This window comes from Astatotilapia calliptera, chromosome 22 (assembly GCF_900246225.1).
Source record: "Astatotilapia calliptera chromosome 22, fAstCal1.2, whole genome shotgun sequence".
Lineage (NCBI taxonomy): Eukaryota > Metazoa > Chordata > Actinopteri > Cichliformes > Cichlidae > Astatotilapia > Astatotilapia calliptera.
The window spans coordinates 22,871,148-22,889,252 of record NC_039322.1 but is presented as its reverse complement, the minus strand read 5'-3'; the positions used below and the strand labels follow the sequence as shown (position 1 = coordinate 22,889,252).

General features: G+C 42.5%; 2 protein-coding genes across 3 annotated transcripts; one reads left to right on the top strand and one right to left on the bottom strand.

Moving 5' to 3' along the window:
* The first annotated feature begins 204 nt into the window (after positions 1–204).
* Positions 205–2,362, top strand: LOC113014546 (uncharacterized). 2 transcript variants are annotated; one of them, XM_026156148.1, is made up of 3 exons: positions 205–426; positions 1,004–1,105; positions 1,259–2,362. In XM_026156148.1, exons 1-3 carry the CDS (start codon positions 259–261, stop codon positions 1,562–1,564), a joined length of 576 nt encoding a protein of 191 aa, XP_026011933.1. In that variant the 5' UTR covers positions 205–258; the 3' UTR covers positions 1,565–2,362. The 2 variants fall into 2 exon arrangements, with proteins under 2 accessions (XP_026011933.1, XP_026011932.1); XM_026156147.1 differs by having other exon boundaries at positions 1,004–2,362.
* A 404-nt stretch (positions 2,363–2,766) lies between these two features.
* Positions 2,767–6,925, bottom strand: LOC113014542 (gap junction beta-4 protein-like). Its single transcript, XM_026156143.1, has 3 exons — positions 6,870–6,925; positions 3,998–4,482; positions 2,767–3,249 (listed from the first exon to the last, which is right to left on the bottom strand). The coding sequence occupies exons 2-3, from the start codon at positions 4,385–4,387 to the stop codon at positions 2,809–2,811; spliced, it is 831 nt and encodes a 276-aa protein (XP_026011928.1). The 5' UTR covers positions 4,388–4,482; positions 6,870–6,925; the 3' UTR covers positions 2,767–2,808.
* Positions 6,926–18,105: the final 11,180 nt, after the last annotated feature.

Below are 18,105 nucleotides of genomic sequence, written 5' to 3'. Positions count from 1 at the left end.
GTCAAGAAGAAGAGAGAATTCAGTTGCTTACTGAAGTCAAGAAAAGAGACAACAACAAAGTGATAAAAGAAAAAATGGCTAAAACATTTGCACATAGACGACATGAAATTGTCAACCTGTCCCCCAGCATTGAAGACATCAAAGCCAGATGGCCAGCATTGTTTGAGGCATCTCATGTGAGTTCCAAATTCATTTTGGGTAGGCTTTTGGTTTTTTTTAATGTAATCTTTCAAACTTCAAATAATTTGAGGCTGCATCATGGTTTTTTTTGTCGTTCAGCTGCAGGATGAGTTCTACAGGATCACCCTGGTACACCTTGAACCCAAATTCATGTCCATGCTGGATGAGTACACTCCCAAACTGTTGGCCCTTTTCCATTCCAAGGGGGGAGCCATGGGATTGAAGTTGCAGGCTATCATAGCCAAGGTATTTTCCACAGACATTTCAGCTTGGAATTTTATTTAAAGAATTTTTTTGTCAAATTTCATTTGCATGGTGCACAGCTCCACTAATTTGTTTGCATGTTTTTGTCAGTGCAAGAGGACGCCAGGACGTCACTGATATAATTAACAACACAATTATGGGTTTCATGTTTTAATTGTATTTTAAATACATGTCTATTCTTAGTAAAAAAACAAACAAAAAACAAACAAAAAAACACAAGTACAGATATTGCTGGGTTTTTGTTTTGTCCCAAGAAGGAAAAACCCTTTCTGACAAACATAAACTAAATTAGATAAAAAACTAAATGACTAAATTAATGTAATTTACTAAAACGACACATTTAAAGATTGAAGCTTACAAGCATGTTGACAATACCTTTGTGTTGACTGTCAGCACCCAGGCATGTGCATTAACATCAGCTAATTATCGCACATAATGCTCCATGTGATGATAATTTGATATTTAACTTTTTTTTTTAATACTGCCAATTCTCACAGTTTTGTCTTAATAAATGGTCACTTATCTGATGGTAATTTTTGGAATTCTTGCTCATTTTCAGTCACCAAGCAATCCTAGCAATAACATAACCAGAAATCTGGTTATTCAGTGCTTGATGGTGTACCTTGGGGAGTCCATTGATCAACTGATCAAAGAGTACAGTGTAAGTGTTGAAGTAGAAACATTATTCTGTTTTTGTTATTCATATGTGTTTGTCAAGTTTCAAATAATTTCAGGCATTATCATGTTTTATTTGTCATTCAGCTACAGGATGTGTGCAACTACAGTCAGAAAACCCATGTGTTTGTTGTTTCAGGATGCTGATGAGGATGGTGTGTCACAAGATCTTTCTGAACAGAGGATGAAAATCTACAAAATCAAGGCTGTTGGATCTGAGGAGGATGACATTGGCATTGTGCTGGAGGGTGTGAGAGTTATGCCTGCTCTGGGCAATTTTCCAAGAGCATGCGCAATGCTGGTTGGATTGACATATGCAGTCGATCTTGCCTATCCCAAAGAGCTAAAATACACCTTGGAAGTATTCCAGAAACTTTTCCTTGAACTGGATTGTGCTAAGCTCTCACCAAAAGTGAACAGCCTCAAGAACAAGTTATTGGCTTAAACGAGGACTCTGAAAGAATGAAAGGGAAGTAAGCTCACTGAAAACCTTTGTCTTTGTTAGATGCAGCTATCTTTTCAGTTTTCAAGTTAATTTCATCTTATTCATATCTTACCCAAATGACCTGCAATGTGTCAGGCTGTATTTGTGGTCTTCATTTTAATGTTTGTTTTTTATTACCTACAAGTTTCTTAGGAATATTCTGTTTGAAAGGCAGCAAATTGGAGGAATCACTAGTGAAGCTTTTCTTTGTTTATAGTGTATGTTACAATAAAATATTAGTTTAAAACAACTTTAAAATTTAACAGAAGTGCAGTCCTGTAGCTGTAGAAATGTTACTTCCTCTTACATGTGTCTTAGATTTTCTCAGGTTAAACATCCAAATTGGGATAAAAGGTTGATTTACATTATTGATATTCCATGTACATGAGTGAAAAACCTTTGTTCTACAGTTATATTGAGTGATTCAATTTAACAAAAGATTGACTAACTAAAGTTTTTGTTAGTCAATCATAAATAAGTAACAGAGATAAAGGAAACGGTAAAGGATATTCAAATTTCAGGTTCATGTTGATATTACAGTCTAAAGATTAATTTCTTTTTTACAAAACTGGTTTACATTCATGCAGTTTATGTTGCTGTTGCTCTGTACACAAAGCTGTGTGATAAACTGTTTATGACACTAAAACAAATTTACAGTAGAGGAATGTATTTAGGAGATCAGGAGATTGTTGATGAGAATTCAGTGTATACGAGCAGAAAAATGTTATATTATAAATTACTGTGTTTTATTTTCCACAATAAAACAAATTACTGTTTTGATGTTTTCTTTGTGAAATCGATTCATTTTACTCAGAAAATAAGTAAAATTCATTTCATTTTCTCTTATTATTCAGTCATTATTTTTAAGGTTTATTTGGATAATTATTGAATCCAATTTGAGTTTTACTGAAAAAACAAGAAGATTTCATTTCTTTGTAATGGATATTTTAGGAAGTTTTTACTAAACCTTTGCCAGATAGTTAGTAAATTCAAAGTAATTTTTCTCAGAGACTTATTTCATATCAATTATTTTTTTTGGTAAAGTTGGGCAATTTCAACCTTCAGTTTGAGATTTTGACCCTAAATCCAACACATATTTACAGTTTAATTCTATTAATATCTACTTTTGTTTTCTATTTGAATTTAATTAACATTTTCTCTACATTTTACATAAATCTTTTGAAATTAAAATCTACTTAATTATTTCAAGTGTCACTTTGTTGCCATAACTTTTTTAAGTAACCTCTAGTCACAGTTTCTAGAGTGTGGTTAGACACTGTTGGATCCACTCTCAAAGATGATCTAGACTTGTGCCTTGGAAAAGCTGCTGACAGTGGCTTCAGCTCGTGTGTCTCTGCGGACGCCTGCCTGTCTGCATCTATTTTCCTCTTGATTTGTTTCTTGACTTTCTTGCAGATGAAGTAAAACATCTCACAGATGCACATCAAGATACAGACAGCAGAGGACACCACCATGAAGAGAGTGAAGATCTTCTTCTCTGTGGGGCGGGATACGTAACAGTCCACTATGTTCGGGCAAGGATCCATTGAACACTTTAACAAACGTGGTAAGTCGAACCCTTCGTAGATGTGGTAAAGGATGTAGAGGAAACCAGCATCAAAGCTTGCCTTTAAGATCAGGCTCACCTATAAGAAGACAAATGAGTGTTAAAGTAGGAAAAATCTCATGGATTGCTAATGACTGTGTTTGACAGAATTAATTTTAAATGTTCACTAATTGCTGTAACTTATCCCAACCATTTGTCTAAGCTCTTGTTATGACGATTAATTAGTTTAAAAAAATAAATAAATAAATGACCCTATGAAAAAATTGGAACATAAATGAGGATTCTTCAACCTTCTATAAACTATATAATGAAAATTCCTGATATTTACCAAAATCAGTCAAAACAAAAGTGAACACTTGGTAGAGACGTTTCTAAACAGCAAATGAAAGTGAAATTAAAGACAAGAAAAAAGACACCATGTTACAGACATAATAGTCCCACATTCCACTGTAGGGATATATTATATGGCTGTTTAAAGGAAGCCTTGAAAGCATAGAACCACTTAAAATAGAGTTTCTTTCAGTATCAGATCGATACTAGGGTGATATGATCTGTACTTTGTTTCTATCCTCTAAGTTCAGTATATATATATTTAGAAATAAAAAAATACATCAGACATACACTGTGAAAAATATCTGAATGTCTTTGCAATACTTGATATTGATAGATACCAAAATTTGCATTATCGTAGACCACTCTTGCAAAGTCACACAACTTCACATCAGTTTGGTGGAGCTTGTTGCTCATACATTATAATTGCAAATCTCCTTCCATGTGTGGCATACACAATAACAGTGGAATTAAACATTAGCACCCTTCATTCTTACCAGGTATGTCCACCACAGCCCTCCACGTTTCTTCCCAGGGCGGGCATACACGTGTTTACCCTCATGGGTGGTGGTGTACTTTAAGTCCTTCATCTCTCGATATTTGACATGGGCAACAACCATCAGCGACGGGCATGTGACGAAGATGAGCTGCAGGGCCCACAGGCGGATGTGGGAGATGGGGAAGAAGTGGTCGTAGCACACGTTGGTGCAGCCTGGCTGTTTAGTGTTGCATTCAAAATCTTTGCTCTCTTCACCCCACACTCGCTGAGCCGCCACCACAAACACCATCACCCGGAAGATGAAGACCACTGAGAGCCAGACCCGACCAAACACTGTGGAGTAATTGTTGACCCCACTGATGAGGTCCTCCAGCCAATTCCAATTCATGACTGCTGTCTTGGAGGGGGACAAGGGGACAGAAATTTGAGGAGTATGTTTGACCTCCTGAAGAGATCAGGTGGAATGAAGTTCCTGATCCAAACCTGAGCAATGAAACAAGAAAATATGTTAGAAGAATCTTTGTAGTTAAAATACTTGAAGCAGTATGATGCCAGTCAGTGGTTTGTAAAGTCCTGGTCCAAAAAGTTAAATATAATAAAAGCCTCTAATTTAAGTTAATGTCCTAAATAAAGATAGAAAGAAAATATTAACTTCAAGTACTGACTGAGACTGTAGTGTTTAGCTATATACAATGAGATCATATGCATGACACACACACACACACACACACACACACACACACACACACACACACACACACACACACAATTCTGTTTTATTCATTTAGTGCTAAATAACAACAACAGGTGCACAGTAAGGTAAAGACCCTACAATAATACAGAGGAAACCCCTACAATCATATGACCTATTTGAACAAGTGCTTAGGCGACAGTGGGGAGGACGAACCCTCCAGAAATAAAATGCTCAATGTGGAAGGGAGCCAGTGATTAATAATAACTAATGATTAAATGCAGAGAGGTGTATAAACACATGGTGAGTGAAGTAGATGAGTGAAGAAGTAAAATTCAGAGCATCATGGGAAGTTCTTCAGCAGTGTCTGTGAGATTTGGAGCTGGTTCCACAGAAGAGGGGAAGAAGAGCCCTGATAGCTAAAGGCTCTACTTCCCATTTTACTTTTAAATACCCAAGGAACCAGAAGTAAGCCTGCAGTCTGAGAGTGAACTTCTCTATTCTATTGAGGTGATATGGTAGTATGAGATCTTTCAGATAAGACGTGGCCTGATTTTTCAAGACCTAGTATGTGAAGAGAAGGATCTTAAATTTAATTCTGGATTTAACAGGGAGCCAATGAATAGAAGCCGAAGTTAGAGAAATATGCTATCATTTAGTCCCTGTCAGTGTTCTTGTTGTAGCATTTTGAATCAACTGATGACTCTTCATGGAATTCTTTGAACATCCTGATAATAACGATTTGCAGTAGTCCAGCATGAACTTTCAGTTTCACTCTGAGACAGGGTCTCTGGAGGCCAATGCAATGCCATCCAGTGTATCTGGTTATATCTAGTTAGATACATATTTCAAAGATGTTTTGGGATGAATATAATAGATGTATTAAGCTTAGTAGTGAGTTCAAGCTGACATAATGGCTCAGAAGTCATAGCAAACAAAAAACTTGACATGGAGTGTGCCTTTAAAGATTTCAGTATTTTAATTTTTTTATCTTGTCAACTCACAGCACTCATCCTGTACATTTAGTGGCTGATGTTTGTCATGTGTGTGCCAAACTGTGTATGAGTGCGTTTCTTGGAGTATTTCTACAACAGCAACTACGAAGCCACTGCAGTTTTTTTCTAGTAATGTTCCCCAAAACTAACAATTACAAACATGTAAGCTATTCTTAATTACTGATGAGTTAAATATGAAGTCTCACGAATTAAGCCATTGCGACTGCAAATATGTCAGCTGTTATGTCAAATATGTCATGGTTATTGCTCATTATTCTTTTGCTTTTCTTTTTTAATCTCTGTCTCTGTCTGTCTATGATTCTTAAAGGAAATCTTCTGGCATCATCTTAAAAAAACAGCTACAGATGCTTAAAGGATTTATAAACACACAGCCTACTACCATCGTGCAGTTGCTATTCATTGCTATTCACAAATGTAAAAGGCATGTGATTTTTGTTCATACAAAATACAAACACAGACTGCAGTGATTCTCAGTGAATAAACAAAACCTCAGAGAGAAGAGCATATCTTGCCTAAAGGGAGGTGACCACAACTTGTTTTTCCGTTTGCTTTAGATGCAATGTTGCCCTCTCTCTTATCTATCTATCTTTTTGCATATGTTTCTCTTTCACTTCATCGTGACAATGCAGACAGCTTTCTCAGGTTGTCCCTATCTTAACTAAATGTCTTAAAGAGACTAGGATAAATTAACATCCATAAACATAACAAAGATTACACTATGGCTGCAGTGTGACACATGAACCAATATAATTCAGACTATTCTGGCACTGCCACAGATGTTTGAATACAACTTGCTCTACAGGTTGAGCAAGTTGCCACTTTACCACTCTAACTCTGTTTCGCTCACTCTGTGGACTCCTTTAGAAAGCGGTTGAAAACATTTATTTAATCCATTTTTCTGTTAATATTCTTTTTTAATTTCTCTTTTCCAATTGATTTTATTATAACGTGGTTCTCTTGGCACATGATACAACAAGAACCGAATGAGTGAGACTTGTGCCCTTTTTATTTCGCCAGGCCACTGCTTTCCTACTACTATATTTTTGTCCTCATCCTTTCTTGTATTAGTCTGAATTTAAAACAGAACTCAGCAAATGGGCTACGAAACACCTGTTTCCTTGATCCATTAATTTGCACAAATATAGACATATAAAGCACCTTACCCTGGACACAGGGAGCACCATAAATGTATGAATGTGATGTGTCAGCTGCTGTTGCCTCATTGCTCACTGACTTGGTTACATCTAGACCTTTAGAGGGGGCTGGCTTTGAGGTGTGGCCTTGCTGGTAAACACAAGGAACCAGAGGGAGATAGGCGGAGCGTCGCTTATAAAAAGTTACATTCTCTCACCTGACGGTTTTAGTTTGCATGTTGGGCATGAAGAAAACTGCCCCAGGGTATTTTGAGGAAAAACGAGAAGTGACAGAGAGACAATGTCAGAGAAATGGAAGGGAAATGGAAGGGAAACCGTGATGCAGAAAGATAGCAGCACAGCAAAGAGAGAAATGATGCAAAAAGTTGGTTGATGATACATAATGATAGCAAATATATTCAGCAGAAAATGTAGGTGGATAACCAGACCGATCTGCATAGGTCTGATGCCGACATGTGATGCAAAAATGGATGCAAATAAGCACATTACAATACAGAGTGTCTGATTTATGAGAAAGAGCGAGGACCTGGTCTCTGATTTCAGGCATTTACCTTTAAAATACTTTTTAGTTACTTGCATTGACTGCCCCACCACTGTGCACAGTGATGATTATATAGCCTAAATAGAAAAAAAATGTGGATTCCAGGCTGCACTTTCTTCGCCCACTCAAAAGGAAACTCTGTTACAGTAGTTTGAAGTTAAAAAGTATCAGGGAAACCAAAGCTGCTGGACAAACTTATGGACATACCAATGTATGGAAATAAAGTAACATGGACAAAGGCACTCAGGCTGCCTTGACATCCACACAAGACTGTATCCACTGCGTGGCTTTCTCACGCAAACTACTCTGACAGGCTAACCTGTTGCGTGGCGACCCTTCTGTTTTTTGAGGCTGCTGCGGCGCAAGGAGAAATTGAGATGCCTGATGATTTGGCTGCAACCCCAGGCCCAGGCTGGGCAGGAGCAGACCCTCAGCCCATCGGAGAATGTGAGCTTTTCCCCCATGCTGGAGTCACCTGGGGAGGAGAAGATAACGAGGATGGAGATGAGGAGTCGGCTGACTCAGAGCTCCTGGTGTATGACTGCGAGGAGGAAGTCTCTCTTGGATCTCGACATGCAGGTCATGTGCAAGCGCACAGCTTCTAGGCTCAACATCCCATGGCCCGCTGTACAAATCGAGGTTGTAAAATCTCGTAAGATTTTGCCTGTTTTCCCGGAGCTACTCAATGAGATAGCAGTGACGTGGAAAGCAAAACCTTACAGCGAGAAACACCGCATCGCAGGGAGCTCCCTGCTGTCGGATTGAGGGGATGGAGTTTATCGGCCTCCACCAGATGCCACAAGTGGAGCTGTAGCGAGCCATCTTCACCCAAAGACGTCTCTCCCCTCCAAGGCAGACCGCTTCCATTCTAGCCTTACGGATAAGTGTTACAAGGCAGCGGCTCTGACTGTAAGAGCCCACAACTATGTTTAGGGATTAAAATAAGTTGCCATGGTTCACTCTCTTCTCTTATTTGTTATGTGATCAGGACAATTCTGGAGAAGGTGGCCCTGCAGGAGAAAGTGACCCCCTTGTAGGCCGGAAAGAAATGAGATAGCTTAAAAAAATATACAAAGTATGTATGTGTGTTATCACGAAGATTATTCTTAAGAACACAAGTTAATAAATGTGCAATTACTAAGAGTTTTTGTGTTGTTTTTATTTGCCTACTGTATTTTTTTTTATTTCCTCTGCCTTTAGGATTGCAAGTATCCAGGGTCAGGAGAGGGAGTGATTGGGATTGCAACTTGGCCCTGGTTTGCCCCCATGGATGAGGTGATAGGACAGAGGCTATCTATTAGGCCTCCTGTCCTAATTCCCTCTCTCCTATATGCTATATTACTACTACTATATTACTTGTAACTCTGTAGCAGACAAAAGTTTGATAAAGTGCCATGTAAAAAAAAGAAAACAAAAGATTAATTCCATAAGTTTCAAAGAGATTTACTTTATATATTTTTTATAATACAATATATGTGCACGAATGACTGGTAATAATTGAAACTAGCTAAGTAATTCCTAAATGTGTGTAGATGAAGGGAAATAATTTTACCTGGGTATGATCGTGTCTGATGAGCCTAAGGTACAAGACGTGCCAGCGACAATGATAAAGTTTTTCTAGCTTCTCGAAAATTAAAAACGTACAAAAAAACAGGGGAACATTTCTGTGTCCATTTTAAAGTTTTCGTGCTGTGGCGCCAGCGACCAGAAAAACGCAGAAGGGCGGACTTGAACGACGGCTAGAAGGCTGTTCAATTTCACAGCCACTCCTACCCGGCCGTGATGGACTGAGTAGTCTTCCTCATCCAGAGAACTCCCCTAAAGAGCTGGCAGCAGGGTGGTGATGACATCTGAGCAGCTACAAAGGTGGACAACCAAAGATCCCATACTCTCCCGAGTGCATGAGAATGTTCTGAGAGAATGGCCCATAACACAGCATCCTAATTTTAAGCCCTACAGACAGAGACAACAGTAGCTGAGTGTGTAGGATGGGTGTGTGGTGTGGGGGGCTAGGGTGGTGATACCACAATGAGGTCGATGCCCCCTGTTGGAACAGCTACATCATCCACACCTGGGAATGAGCCACATGAATGGCTTGGTCAGAAGCTACATATGGTCGCCACAGATGGAGACTGACTTGAAGACAAGGTGAAATCCTGCGGTACGTCAAGAACATAGACACAGCCCTCAAGAGGCACCGCTACACCCCTGGGAGTGGCCGGAGAAGCCATGGAGGAGAATAAATATAAATTATGCTGGCTCTTTTTTTGGGTAAGATGTTCTTAATAATAGTGGATGCCCACTCCAAATGGTTAGATGTGTATTCAGTGGCATCAGCTGTATTAGCTGCAACCATTGACTGCTTGAAAAACTGTTTCAGTACACACGACATGGCCTTCCTGAAATAATGGTCTCAGACAATGCCCAGTGTTTCGTAAGTGCACAAACTAAAGAGTTCATGGCAAAGAACGGCATCACACATGTCACCTCTGCTCCATATCACCCAGCATTCAATGGGTTAGCAGAAAGGGCGGCACAAACTTTCAAAGAACTTATGAAAAAGAGTACTGGAGACACAGTGGCAATCAAGTTAAACAGGGCTCTGTATAGTTACTGAATCACACCAACGTCCAAAACAGGGAAGTCTCCCGCTGAGTTGATGATGGGCAGGAAGTTGAGGTGTACACTTGATCTCAAACACCTCGACTTGAAACAGAAAGTGACAACAAAACAGGATAGCCAAAGACTGTGTCATCATAGACATGCCAAGGAGTGCATGTTTGTTATTGGAGACACAGTATATACCAGAAACTATGGCGGGGGACCCAAATGGATACCAGGACAGGAAATGATGGAGCCTGTTTCCTACGTGGTAATGTTAAACTGTTATAGACTATTAGACTATAGGAATAACCTAAGACTGTTGGATTGGTTAATTATTTAGCGAGTGAAATTTAAGTAAAGGCTGGGAAGGAGGTTGTGTTACATTTTAATAAAGGTTAAGTTTTTCTAAATGGGTATTTTGTGTAGTAATTAAAGCTACAGGGTAGTTTCAGTTTAAGGTGGGAGGAATGTTATGATGTAGCAGGGATTTGTCCTCCACGGGGCAACAGTTGTTGGAGAGCAGTGCCAGTTTATTTGTTGCGCATGCCCCAGTTTGATAAATAAAGAAGTGACTGTGAGGTCAACATGGTCTCTGTGGTTCCTTAGTTTCAGGATATCACAGAATCCTTGGACTAGGAAGCAGTCTCCCCAGGCCAGACCTCAAGTGGCCCCTCCTCCTCCTCATGCTGTTGCGACCAGTAGGAAGAAGAAGTGGCCTGCCTGACGGCCTCTCCTCTAGGGGAGAGCTAGCCCAGCTTTCCCCCCTTCACAGGCTGCTTTGCCTCCACACAGCTCTGTTTCAGAGCAAGTTCAAGACATGTTCGACACAGAGTGCATAACTCAGGCCAGCGTTCCTGTCACTGGACCCGCAAGAGGGAAACAGAGCCAAAGTTTGCAGTGTTGTTTCACAAGCGTTTCTCTCATGCATTCTGTATTAAAAAGTTCCCGACACGCATATCCAGGCAGTTTGCCAAGGGCGCTGTCAAGTGATGTAAACACATGAAAAAAATCAAACATGCTGAAAAACAGAGCAATGCTGTCTGCAATAACACAGCATATGGAAACTCGGGTTTCCACGGTTATGATAATGCAGACGAGCCCATCACCTCTGTCACAGGTAAGGGAGGTGATGGGAAACTGGGATGGCGTATATTTCGCGCGGCAACCACAAGGGGATGCCAACACGCTATCATCGGTGAAGTGGCCAGTGAGCCTTCTGTCTCTCCGAATAAAGAGCTGGGCTACCTGTACTTAGTCAGCATGGGTGTTGAGGACATTGGATTCCGTGTCCTGAACCAGCATTTAAGGAAATACATGTCACACGCTCTCCACAAGTAGAAGAAACCAGGTTTCCTGTCTCAGGGGCAGTTTCAGCCAAGAAGGTGATCTCCACAGATGCCTCTCTTTTGTGCTGGGGGGCCGCCCACAAAAGCAAAGCAGTAAACAGGGGATGGGGCCCTCACATGTGCTCTACCCACATAAACTGTCTGAAACTCATGGCAGTTCACCGGTCGCTAAAACAGTTTCTCCCTTGGCTGAGGGGGCCATCATGTTTTAGTGAGGACAATTCCATGGTTGTGGCCTACATCATCAGACAGGGGGTTCTGGGGTCCCCCAAGTTACATACACTGGCACACAGACTGATAGTGTGGAGCAGTGTTCACCAGCTGTCAGTGAGAGCAACTAACATGCTGGGAATCTTCTCTCCAGGGGCAACCCACTGTACAGAGACTGGAAGCTTTACCCAGAGGTGGTGAAGAAGATCTGGCTGCGATTCAGTCAGGCGACCGTGGACATTTGTGAGACTGCTCACTGTCCCCTGTTTTACTCCCTGCACAATCCGGAAGCTCCACTGGGGGTGGATGCTCTAGCTCACGAGTGGCCAATAACCCTACTCTATACTTTTCCCCCCAGTGGCCCTCATTTCTCCAACTCTGGCCAGAGTGAGAGAAAGAGGTCACTCTATGATCCTGATAGCCCCACACTGGCCAGGGAAGCACTGGCTGGCAGAGATTTTTTAGCCACTTTGGCCGTTACCACTACGCAGAGACCTCCTGTCTCAGGCACGGGGGGAAATATTCCACCCCCACCCAGAGAGACTAGCTCTATAGGCTTGGCCCATGAGTGGTTTAACCTGAACACAGTGGGGCTCCCTCATAGTGTTTTTTTTTTTTTTGCCTGTCCCATTTGGTTCTTTAGCCATCAGAATTGTTGTCCGAAGACCAACAAGGATACCCAATGGCTTTATTTTGCCAAATGGATCATCGTGGCATTGCCGTATTGGTCCATTTGATTGACCTTTGTTTTTATTATTTATTTTATTTTATTTTCAGTTGTTACAGACGGGACAGACATGAGTGAGGGATAGGAAAGGGAGAAAGAAAAAGGAAGGAAAAGAAAAACAGAACGGGAGAGGGACAGTGAGAAAGGGGGGGGGGGAATCTTCTGGATCACCTGTTGAGAGAAAAAGAATAGAAAACAAGCAAAAAAACCAAAGCAACATACTAAACACAACACCATCGCATTAATCTAGCTAAGTGTAAACAGCAGTAAATACTAAATATTCAATGTTGTTGTGCAGCACGCAGGACAGACAGCGCACAATGTGCTTTGAAGTAGCAGCCAAGAAAGGTATAATTTAAGTTTATGAACAGTGAACACCCGTGTGCACACCTGTGTGGATCAGCGCGCTTGTATTCAAATGGTTTCCACATGTAATGGTCTGCAAGAGGATGTAGAGAGCCATAGCCCCGTCCCCCAGGGCATGAAGCAGGCATGGAGGAGATCCAGGCCCCAGACATCCAGAGGCCCCAGAGTGAGAGCCCAAGGAGGACCACCGGAGGGGCATCCGTGCCACCCTCATGGGAAGGGCTGAGGATCCCCAGACGAGGCGTCACCCAGTAGCCACCGAGCAGAAGCTAGAGGGGGCTGCACCGGCGTGCCCGCCGGCTCTGCCGGCAGCCAGCTGTGCCAGAGTGAACCGAGCCGCAGGCCCAGAGGCTGGAGGCCCGAGGGCCCCCCGCACCCCAGAGGAGGCCTGACCGAGCAACAGGCGCCAGGCCCCGCCAGGTAGCCACCGGGAGCGAGCTGGTACATACCTGAGCGCCCAGCCCCGGACACCAAGAACCACCAATGCACCGACCCCTGAGGGCATCAGTCACCAGCAGGGAGTGTGGTGAGGGGAGATAGGCCTTGGAGGGCCTGGGAGTTCCCAGAGAGGTGGAGTCTAAGACCCGACCTGACATATAGACACAGACAAACAGGCACACACAGACACAAACATGCATTCCCACCCTCATGCACACATACAGTGGGGCAAAAAAGTATTTAGTCAGCCACCGATTGTGCAAGTTCCCCTACCTAAAATGATGACAGAGGTCAGTAATTTGCACCAGAGGTACACTTCAACTGTGAGAGACAGAATGTGAAAAAAAAATCCATGAATTCACATGGTAGGATTTGTAAAGAATTTATTCGTAAATCAGGGTGGAAAATAAGTATTTGGTCAATAACAAAAATACAACTCAATACTTTGTAACATAACCTTTGTTGGCAATAACAGAGGTCAAACGTTTACTATAGGTCTTTACCAGGTTTGCACACACAGTAGCTGGTATTTTGGCCCATTCCTCCATGCAGATCTTCTCGAGAGCAGTGATGTTTTGGGGCTGTCGCCGAGCAACACGGACTTTCAACTCCCGCCACAGATTTTCTATGGGGTTGAGGTCTGGAGACTGGCTAGGCCACTCCAGGACTTTCAAATGCTTCTTACGGAGCCACTCCTTTGTTGCCCGGGCGGTGTGTTTTGGATCATTGTCATGTTGGAAGACCCAGCCTCGTTTCATCTTCAAAGTTCTCACTGATGGAAGGAGGTTTTGGCTCAAAATCTCACGATACATGGCCCCATTCATTCTGTCCTTAACACGGATCAGTGGTCCTGTCCCCTTGGCAGAAAAACAGCCCCATAGCATGATGTTTCCACCCCCATGCTTCACAGTAGGTATGGTGTTCTTGGGATGCAACTCAGTATTCTTCTTCCTCCAAACACGACAAGTTGAGTTTATACCAAAAAGTTCTACTTTGGTTTCATCTGACCACATGACATTCTCCCAATCCTCTGCTGTATCATCCATGTGCTCTCTGGCAAACTTCAGACGGGCCTGGACATGCACTGGCTTCAGCAGCGGAACACGTCTGGCACTGCGGGATTTGATTCCCTGCCGTTGTAGTGTGTTACTGATGGTGACCTTTGTTACTTTGGTCCCAGCTCTCTGCAGGTCATTCACCAGGTCCCCCCGTGTGGTTCTGGGATCTTTGCTCACCGTTCTCATGATCATTTTGACCCCACGGGATGAGATCTTGCGTGGAGCCCCAGATCGAGGGAGATTATCAGTGGTCTTGTATGTCTTCCATTTTCTGATGATTGCTCCCACAGTTGATTTTTTCACACCAAGCTGCTTGCCTATTGTAGATTCACTCTTCCCAGTCTGGTGCAGGTCTACAATACTTTTCCTGGTGTCCTTCGAAAGCTCTTTGGTCTTGGCCATGGCGGAGTTTGGAGTCTGAATGTTTGAGGCTGTGGACAGGTGTCTTTTATACAGATGATGAGTTCAAACAGGTGCCATTCATACAGGTAACGAGTGGGGGACAGAAAAGCTTCTTACAGAAGACGTTACAGGTCTGTGAGAGCCAGAGATTTTCCTTTTTTGAGGTGACCAAATACTTATTTTCCACCCTAATTTACAAATAAATTCTTTACAAATCCTACCATGTGGATTCATGGATTTTTTTTTCACATTCTGTCTCTCACAGTTGCAAATTGCAAATTACTGACCTCTGTCATCATTTTAAGTGGGGGAACTTGCACAATCGGTGGTTGACTAAATACTTTTTTGCCCCACTGTATATACGGTGTTATCTTCATTTTAGTCAAGAAGTATTTGCGGCTCCCAGTGTTTTCTTTTGCGTGGAAACCGGGTCTATGGCTCTTTGGGTCTTAAAGGTTGCTGACCCCTGCACTAGCCCCTCCTGACATGGGCGTCACTTAGCCAGCCTGTAAGTGCTGGCATAATTGCATTTGAGCGTCAGATATAATTCAAAACAAGCAAATCTTTTCATCGCTTCCATAGCAAGGAGGGTGGTCTGGTGAGATACTCACTCATGCTACTCAGAGAACACATAACCTTGAGTCTATAGGAGAAATACTGACTCTTGGATTGCCAGAGACAACTGTTAAGGAGACAACTCCCTCAAAACCACTATGGCAGGCTGAAATTGCTGCCAAATACACCTTGCCCTTATCAATCAGGGCCTGAAGAAATGACAGAATCACTGCCACAGAGCACTGAAAAGGGATGGACTGTTATTCTAAGCACCAGCTTTCAAACACACGCCACTATTGTTCATATAGCGTCCTAGTAGACGATGCTGTAGAACACTGAATAGTTACGATAAATGGTAAAACGGTAAATGGCCTGTATTTGTATAGTGCTTTACTTTAACACTATGAGGAGTGTCACCGAGGCTGTGAGCGGGTGGGTGCACGGGGGCTCAGCCCTGGCGCAGGGGGCCTCTTGTGCATCGGCCTAACTGGGGGGCTCTTCAACTGGCGGGGAGGTTGTTACATCCTTGCAGGAGTCCACTCTGCAGGTGGGGGAGAGACATAGGAGAGGTGGAGAATAAACTTAACCTGGGTGTCTGTTGTCTTGTGTAGTCTGGGAGATGATTGAATGTTGGGGTGGGTACAGTTTCCTCTGCGGTGGGGTAGGGTGGGCTGCCCCGGGTCCTGTGGGGCTTGGCAGTGCTACCGTAGGCCCCGGTCTGGATGGACCTGGGCTCCCTTGCCTTGGTGGGTACCAGAGGACGGGGGTGCCTACTGGGGTCAGCGGGGGAGCTGGCCCGAGGGAGGGGCATCCTCCCCTCCCTCTTTTTCCTCCCCATCCCCGGCTACCTCCCTCTTCTCGCTCCACCACACTCACCCACACAGGTAGGGCCTTGGGGTGCGGGTGCGTCACCAGGGTGCAGGGGAGACCTGGACCCGGGGTATAGAGTATGTTTGGGGAGTCTGATTGTGTGTACATGTCCATTTATGTCAGTCCTTACGTTGGGTGAGTGCTGAGTGTTTGTATACTGTATTGGTTTTTTTTTTTACCTTTATGCTTTGTGTGAACAACTAAGGTGTGTTGCTTATGAAATCCATGAAGTGCTAAAGAGAAAATTACATTTTATTTATGTAATTAACACATTTTGAACCATATAACAAAAGGAAAGACACCCAGCTGAACTAAAATGATCCATGTAGCAAACAAAAACTGTTGTGAGACGCCACCCTTATATTGCCTTTGGGCTTTTGGAGCCTTGACCTGACTTTTAAAAAATAACTTGTAAAAAAAAGCACTATCCTGCTAAAAAATGAAAAATACTGCCTAAATATGTATTTTACCAGGTTAATGTGTGTGGCCGGGTGCGGTCTGCAGCACGGCTGCAGGGGAGGTGGACGCACCTGAGCGGCACACGCAATCACGCCTCGCCGCCTTAACGTCTGTGCTATCTATGCTGTTGTTAGTATATGTCGGGCTGTGAGCTGAAAAGAGATGCTGAAAAGCACATTCATAGAAACACCATCGGGTCTGCCTTGATATGTTTACAATGGGACTTCTGCTCCTGAACCTCTGTGCACAGCGTCTGCAAATCGGGGCTGTACTTTACTGTCACAATAATCTTCCAATTTAGAACTAAATAACTAACATAAATAAAATACACTTCAGCTAAATACTTCGAATTCATTTTCCCAAACCACGCAGAGCCGCACTATAAGGACTACAGAGTCGCATGCGGCTCCGGAGCCGCATGTTGCCGACCCCTCGGCTAGTGCCTACAAGACTGGCCAACATGATTGACGACAGGCAGGGCGTGAGTACTCAGACTGTGTTTGTTGAATGCAATATGGATAAAGTCTTGCAGAAGCTCACAGCTCTGATAGATGTGGTGACCAGTGACGGACATTAGACCAACTGCGAAATTGGAAAGTAGTTGTTCGCATTAACCCAAACAACCATCTCCTTTACTAATGCGGCTCTGGAACAACAAATTCTTCTCCCTGATAATGAGACTGTGTTTTGACTCTCTGCCCCCATCCTTCAAGGCCACCTGCATCAGCTGGAGGACTTACTTTCGATAGTGAAAGGACACTATCTCAGTTGAATACAGGATACACATACACATGCACATGCACACACGTACACAGACACGCACAGACACCGGAGAGCATGCTGCAGGACTGGATGATGCCTTCTACACTAGCTTACTCTCACCCCATCCACCCCTGTTGCTTGTCATGTGTTTCAATGGTGTTAAGCTGTGAAGATTCATCTGATGTGTGTGCTGAGGAGTTTTTGTTTTCTGTCCTCATAATGATCCCCTACTAGGAGCTCAGTCTGAGTAGAGTTCTCTTTTTTTTCCTCCACACCCCTGTTGTGTTGCACATTTCACTGTTGTTGTTTTTTTTTCAAAGCTACCTGTTCTGACCTGTCTCCTCAATGTGGCACAAATAAAAGGGAGGTTAACATCTAACAGTGTTTGTTTATTGTTAAATAATGCAGAATTTTTATATTTGCCAGTTTACAAGAAACTGTTCGTGGGTGAATAGCAGTTGCACAATGTGTTTCGTAAAATTTAAAACAATATTTCATGAATGAGAATGTATAGGATCAGCAGTTTAAAAAATGTTTTTTCAACAGTCTTAAAACAGAAATCACATATAATAGAAATTCAGTCATAGAATAACTAGAAATGCCAAAAAGTTGAGATTCTTCAGTGCATGTCTTTCTACTGATTTATTTTTAAAACATTTTGCGTATTCAAGCATTTACTTCAATGTTTTAATTTCAATCAATAAAGAGGTGTCAAATGTGTTCTTTAGATGGGAACCAAACACCTGTTTTTTGCATAAATATCACAGTCAAAATATTAAAAAAGAAAAACAATATTACTTTTATAAAGCTATTTATACTGGAATATACAACTACAGCCCCACTTAGATTCCAACAACAAAACTAAAAGGACGACTCAGGAGACCAAAACAGTTAAAAGGCTTATTGT